We start from the raw sequence: 7,165 nt of genomic DNA, 5'->3' as shown, positions 1-7,165 counted from the left end.
GGTTCGCCTGGTTTTGTCTTGGGAGCCTAAAGGGCTGAGAGACTTGCTGAGGGAGGGAGACTTGCCAGGGAGGGATGGGCATAGTCTATCCAAGGTTGCCAGATGAAAAGATTTGTTGGTGTCCGCGAGGATGCTAGTCAGCTTCTCGTTTAAACAGAAAAAATCCATTCGCCGCGTAACTTCCCCAGAGGGTACAAATAGTTTTTTCCAAGCCGAAGCAATAGTTTATTTAGCCGCCAGCAGGACATGTGTGGCTAGGCGATGTTGTTTTTTTGTAAGGAGCGGAGATTTAAGGTGTAGTAAGGCCAGCCAAGGGACTTTGCGGAGCTGTACTGAGAATAATCTGTCTAGCATACGGAAGACTCTCAACCAAAATCTGGTTAGCATAGGGCAGGACCACCACGTATGGAGGACATCACCTAGTGATGTGCAGCCCCTAAAGCAGGATGATGAGTGTGAGGGGTGGAGATGGGCCAATCTAGACGGCACCAGGTACCATCGCGTGAGGGACTTAAAGGCCATTTCCATGGAGGAGCTATTGATTGAGCAGGTGGCCATGGAGGACCAGATTTGCTGCCATTTTTACGGTGGTTGTGATGTTCCGAGGTCTCTCTCCCATTTCCCTACGTAGGAGTGTCTGTTAGGGGACGTCAAAGTGTTGAGTTGGGAGTAGATCAGCGAGACCAATTTGGGACTGAGTGGGTTGCGTTTACAGGTATGTTCAAATACCGTTAGGCCTGCCCGAGGGGAAGATTGTGTGAGCGTTGATGTGGCCCAATGTCGAATTTGGAGGTACCTGAAATATTCAGAGGGTGGGGCTTCCTTCCTGTCCCTAAAATATTCCCATAGATGGATCGATCCGCCGTCTAGCAGGTCATGGAGGTATGGCAGCCCTTTGGAGGACCACCATGTGAATGCTAGGGGGGAATCTAGTCCCGGGGGGGGGGAACAGAGGGTTCCCTAGTATAGTGAGTAACTGGAGGTGCGGGGACTGTAAGTCACTGGAGTATCTAGTGGAGTCCCAGAGGGAGAAGGTGTGGGTCAAAATGGGGCTCATAGAGGGAGGGCGTTGATTGGGGGGTAACCAGGGCAGGGAGAGCAAGGAGTATGGGCTACATTGTGTCGCTTCCAGGTCAACCCAGAGCGGATTACAGGGGGGCTGGAAAAAACTGACTATTGAGGAAATGTGTGCCGCCACGTAATATTTATGGAAGTTGGGGAGGCCTAGGCCTCCATCACGTTTGTGTGTATGCAGAGTGAATCTGGACACTCTGGGGCGTATTGTACTCCAAACAAAGGACACAACCTGGGCCTGGAACCGTTCAAGTGCCTTGCCGGGTATAGGAATGGGCAAGGTGCGGAAAAGGTACAGCAATTTGGGAAGGATGGTCATTTTGACCGCGTTAATTTTGCCCATCCAGGAGAGGTTGTGTCGTGTCCAGGAGGACAGGAGGTCCTTAAGAGTTTTAAAGAGTGGAGGGTAGTTAGCAGCTTATAAGGTATCATAGGTGTGGGAAATGTTTACTCCCAGATATTTTAAGTGGGAAGCTTGCCATTTAAAGTGGAAGTTGTGGCTAAGGGAAGTAACTTGCTGTGGTGTCAGGGAGATGTTGAGAGCGCAAGATTTATCGGCGTTAACAGATTAAAACTGTTAACGCCGCGAACTGAGGCTGTTGGGGTGCTGTATAAGGCTTTGATCCAAAGAAGGAAATCGGGGAAACCCCATTTACGGAGGACATAGAAAAGATAGTCCCAGGATATGGAGTCGAATGCCTTTTGGAGGTCTAATGAGAGAAGCATCCCGGGAGTTTTAGTACAGTGCATGTGGTGTATGAGGAGGATAATTTTCCGGGTATTGTCCGAGGCCTGTCTATAGGGAACAAACACCACTTGCTCTCGGTGTACTAAGTCCGGCAGGATTGTGTTCATGTGGGTGGCCAGTATCTTGGCTAGTAATTTGACGTTGATGTTCAGTAGTGAAATGGGTCTGTAATTGTGTGGGTCAAGGGCATCTTTCTCAGGTTTCGGGATCATTCTATCATCATCGCTATGTGGGCCAGTAGGGAGGACGGGTGGAGAGTATTATTGGTCTTTAGAGAAGTAAATGTGGCCGCTAAGTGGGGGGCTAAAGTGTCCGAATACTTTTTGTAGTACAGAGCCGAAAACCCATCGGGACCAGGCGTCTTAGAGGTTTTGAGGGACTTGATGGCCATTAGGACCTCCTCAGGGAAAATGTCTTGGGCCATAAGGGTGCTCATGCTTTCCGTGAGCGAGGGCAAGTCCACCCTAGCAAATAGCGCTTCGGCCTGGTGGGTTTGGAAGGTTGAGGGCTTGCCATATAATTTAGAAAGAAGAGCGGTAAAGCAGTTGAGGATGGTGGATGGGTTTGCCGTAGTGTTACCATCGGGGAGGCGAAGTCTGACCGGGGGCCTGGCCTTCGGGTTTAGATTTTAGCATGTTGGCCATTAGGGGGCCGGTTTTGTTAGCGCACACGTAAAACGTGCGTCTAGTCCATCGGAGCTGTTTTTCCGCTGAGTCGTTTAAGAGGAGATTCAGTTCCAATCGAACTGAGTCAATCTTTTTCCGCAGGGGAATTGAGGGGGCCATGTTCCAGTCAGCCTTAAGCCTCTCCAATGTCGAGGAAAGGTCAGACACCCTTTTGTTCCGTTCCCTCTTTTGTCGGGAGACCAGACTGATGAGCTCGCCTCGCAGGGTCACTTTGTGGGCTTCCCAAATAGAAATCGGGGAAGTGACGGATAGTGCATTTTCCGCAAAAAAGCGGGAGAGGCACAATTGAACTTGTTGAGCTGAGTCGACAAAAGAGAGGAGGGAATCGTTCAGTCTCCAGTTGAATTGGGGGGAGGCAGGGAATAGGCATTTACAGATGAGAGACACTGGGGAGTGATCTGACCAGGAGGCAGAGAGAATACGAGCGTCAAGGACGGATGGGAGAAAACTCGGTTGGATAAAGATATGGTCTATGCGGGAGGAGCTGGCGTGGCAGGGTGGTTGAGGAAGGGCCTCAGAGCTTCAGGAGGGTCTACGGAGCCAGGTCTGCGTATATCTGGTACTCAAAGTCCTGGAAGCGCAAGGTGCGTTGGGTTTCCATGCGGCCTGTGCGATAGCTTCCTTCGTTTTATAGAAGGTGGGTTTGAGTATGATGTCGTGGGGGGGTCCATTAACCCTCTTTGTGCCCAGGGCACGATGTAGGCGATCCAGTTCGAGGCGTTCTAGTGGGTAGCCCGGGAGTAGTTCCTGGAACATGGCCGTGACGGTGGATGTCAAGTCGTCCATGTGTTCAGGCACCCCCCTAATGCGAAGGTTACCTCTGCGGTTTCTGTTTTCCAGATCCTCAAGTTTAAGCAGGGCGGTGGATAGGTCAGATTCTACACTGTGCATGTCTTCTTCATGGGAATCAATTACTGTGACAATGTCGTGGGTCCTGGTGCCCAGCTCCCTAATGTCTTTAGATAAGTGTGATGCCAGCTTGTCAGTAGCAGTTTTTAGTTCCCTCTGCAGGAGTACCTTAAATTTGTCCAGGAGGGCTGCGTCTCTGACCTCTGTTCCCTGTTGCGACTCTGGAGGCTGAGGGGAGAAGCCATCATTTGAGGAGTCTTTGCTGACTCCAGCAGCTCAGGAGAGTGGCTGGCTGGCGAGGCTGGAGCGGCCACCATTGTGGATTCAGGCCGCGATTTTGAAGAGCCCGGCGTCTTCTGCTGGGACCGGGACGGCGGTTGATTCTTGCCCATGGCGGTCCTGGGGGGTCCAGGGGGTCAGGCAGTAAGGTGGGGTGTAGGTAGGAGAGGAGATGGTCGATGTAAATATCGATTGCACGCCCGGGTGGTGCGGAGCCGCTTTAGCAGGTGTCCATGCCAATCGGCTGCTCGCTAGAGCCCCGATTGGCCTAATTTAAGGGTTCTTGCTCTCCTGCTTTTTTTTATATTGAGATAGAGTGAAGCCAGAAGGTAAGGGACATGCAAAGAGGGTAGGAACACCCAAATCCCACAAATGTACAGGAAAAAGAGACCTTGCATCATGGGAATCTGTTAGAGCATCAAACATACTGTATGTAAGAAGCCGGTTGGCTTCCCAGGGACTACATATTACAAAACGTTTGGCTGGACTGACACTTTTTAAATTTCATTCTTCAGCTCACTTAGGTGAGGCCATTTCTATATCTTATTTCATTTTTTGACAAGGCCATACTGTTTTTTATAATTTTCCCATAGCTTGAAAAACTTCTTCAAACGAGCATCTGACATGCTATACTTCAAACGGCTTATTCAGATACCACGCCTTCCTGACGTAAGTATAATGACCAGTTGTACCACGTTTCTTGTATTTGTGGTTTATTTACTGCTATGAACTTGTTCAAGACGAGATGAGCACATCATTGTTTGTTGGTTGTCTGTGAGAAGTAAATACAGTAGAAGTAAAGGCAATTATCTGCAGCAGTCCATTCCCCTAAACAATATGCATTAAAATGTATAAGTGCTCTGCAGTTAGCGTCAGCATTCCTGATGTATTGGTGTATACAAGCCAAAACGGAAAACTGATTTCACTTTTCTGCACTGGAGTTAGAGGAGAGCTATGAGGTGAGTGATGTACACTCATCCTCATAGACAGAGCCAATGTGTGACATTGAAACTGTCACATGTCGGCTCTATTGATCGGGAAGTGATCGAACACATACCATTGGTCGCTCACTTTCAGTTTATCTCCCTGCAGGGAGTGGTCACGGTCTGTCACCACTCCTGACTAGGGGAACAAACGGGGGAGGATCTGCCCCTAGATAGGCGGAACCCGCTGTCAATCAGCCAGCTGGGTGGATCACGACTGTATTGTCGGGATCTATCCTGGCCTGCGGCTCTCTCAGTATATAGCGAGCAATAGCTTGCTATATACTGAGCTTTGGGTCACGGGAGGAGGTTAGTATATGTCCTCCTGCGACCCTTAAGTGAACTATGGGATAAAAAAGTTACCAGATAGTTCCCTTTTAAAGTTAACCACAGCCAAACTTTACATTTTTGTCAGAACAAGACTTTATTAGCACACTCGTGATTAAGCAGTCATGAAGGACTTGAACAGAAGCAACAGAGCACAGTCCTGCAGCCGGGCACAGTACCCAGAAACCCTCCTGTCTTCTAGTCTCTCAGTTCCCTTTTAGAAATTTGACATCATCAGGAACATATGCCTCCCCCACTCTTGTTTTTGTAATTGCTATATTCAGTATGTTCTTCATGTTTATACGTTTGTTAGGTATTTTTGTTTATCTTTTTCTCCTGTATTATAAAATAAAAAACTGGGTAATTTGTTTTCATGTAAATAGAACCCACCCAACTTCTTGAGAGCCTCGGCAATAGAAGAACATGTGAAGCCCGTGGTTGTAATGGCCAATGAAGTTCCTGAGGAGGAAGAGCCGCCACAAACTGAATCTCTAATTGAGATTACCAATGCCCAGCCAGTGGAGCAGGAGGTGAATGCTGTCTTATTGTGGGATTTCCACTCGTGACTGATGTTTTTACTTTAATATGCTCTTCTGTAGTTTTGATTTATATGTTCTTTTAGATTGTTGATAGTAGATTAGATCTCCTATAACCTGTCCACGGTCTGTGACCATCTCCTGTAGCATGGCTGCCATCTCTGACCATCTCATATAGCCTGTCCACAGTCTCTGACCATCCTTTATTGCATGTCTGCAGTCTGAGAGCTTTCTGTTGCAATACATACACTGATTATTGTGTGTGGCCCTTCAGAGATGTTAAGGGTCGCACCTAAGACCCACTATAGCAACTAAATTGACCACCACTGGTCTAAGCATTCATGGTTGGAAAGAATTTACCTTTGTATCTGCCTTATAAAGTTTAATTATTATTTTTTTAGGTTGTAGAAGACATCTTTCAACAGACTTTTGGGCCTCCAAATGGTCTTATGATAGATGACAGGTACTCATTATACATAAACCTCTTCTCGCTGCTTTTTAACCATCATCATTTTGTTACTTATCTGCTGCATACTGATTATATTTCTCATGTGCTTTACCTTTTAAGGGATCTTCAAATAGAAAATCTTAAAAAAGAAATTGAACTGCTTCGTTCAGAATTGGAAAAAATGAAGTTGGAGGTAAGGGTTTAGAAACTAACAGTTATATGTAATCTGTTCTTAAGCTAGATGTTATTTCTCATAATGCTTGTTTAATGCTAAATAATGATTTGTAAAAGATGTCTGGTATCTGTGAATCAATGAGGGGAAAAACAAACACTCAAGACATTAAAGGGGAACTCCACTTAAAGAAATAAAAAATGAAAACATTCTAAAAAAATAAAATAATATATGATATTTAATTGCTACACAAGCTATTTTCTAATTCAATGTTACTAAAATTGCCTTTCTATTTAAAATTGTAGCTGCTGTAATTTTCTAAAACTGTCAAAACCATTCAATATAATATCGTGACCTAGAAGCATTCTGTACACAGCTGGTGTCCAGAACACCCACAGAAATGTAATTTCCATCTTTCATGATTGGCTGACTGATTTTGACAGATGACTGCACTAAGATGCAAGTAAAATTTTAGGCACCCCATGCAATAGGGATTATTGACGACAATGATGATATACTCCCTAAGGAGAAATTACTTTTAAAGTGGTGCAAACACTGCAACATTCCTCATCTGAACACAGAAGGTCTACCAGCTGATTATGAGTGCAGACCCTCCCATTCAGGCATCAATCTGGAAGGACATGCTGCAAGAAATTGCATTTTCTTCAGAACAGAAACAGGAATCTTCAACAAAGCTGCTTAAAATCCTTGCGATGTACATTTATCATCTGAGGGAGGGGAACTGATTTTATTTCTCAATGTTTATACACTGTAAAAGATAACTTGTAATGTGAAATACACTGACATGCTGAACATGGATTAATTAGACTTTCTAATGGTTTGCAATGCCTTCTCAAAGAGCTTTAAAACTTTCTTTGCTGCGTTTTGTTGATACAGCTGTGATCACTACAGGGAGAATAGGTCTGTAACACAAATGAAAGCACATAGAGGTGAACAAGGTTCTGCACATTATTATTTTTGGGTAGTCAAGTAGAACAGCCTCCCTTATGGCTTAATTAAAGAAGATGCAAAGAATGCTTGCCTTACTCGTCAAGACGGGGCG

At 45.8% G+C, this 7,165-nt stretch overlaps 1 protein-coding gene across 2 annotated transcripts in view; it reads left to right on the top strand.

Moving 5' to 3' along the window:
• Positions 1 to 7,165, top strand: part of HIP1R (huntingtin interacting protein 1 related) — a 90,196-nt gene that overhangs the window by 48,031 nt on the left and 35,000 nt on the right. The window contains exons 10-13 of one of the 2 annotated variants that reach the window (XM_018557347.1): positions 4,230 to 4,305; positions 5,330 to 5,476; positions 5,884 to 5,945; positions 6,051 to 6,123. In XM_018557347.1, coding sequence (XP_018412849.1) covers positions 4,230 to 4,305; positions 5,330 to 5,476; positions 5,884 to 5,945; positions 6,051 to 6,123 — 358 coding nt within the window. Of the gene's footprint in view, positions 1 to 4,229; positions 4,306 to 5,329; positions 5,486 to 5,883; positions 5,946 to 6,050; positions 6,124 to 7,165 lie in introns of both variants that reach the window. The other variant, XM_018557357.1, reaches the window with a different exon arrangement.

Source organism: Nanorana parkeri, unplaced genomic scaffold (genome assembly GCF_000935625.1).
Source record: "Nanorana parkeri isolate BGI_ZX_2015 unplaced genomic scaffold, ASM93562v1 scaffold13, whole genome shotgun sequence".
NCBI classification, from domain to species: Eukaryota; Metazoa; Chordata; class Amphibia; order Anura; family Dicroglossidae; genus Nanorana; species Nanorana parkeri.
The sequence above is the reverse complement of the archived record's forward strand: the minus strand, read 5'-3'. Positions and strand labels throughout refer to the sequence as shown.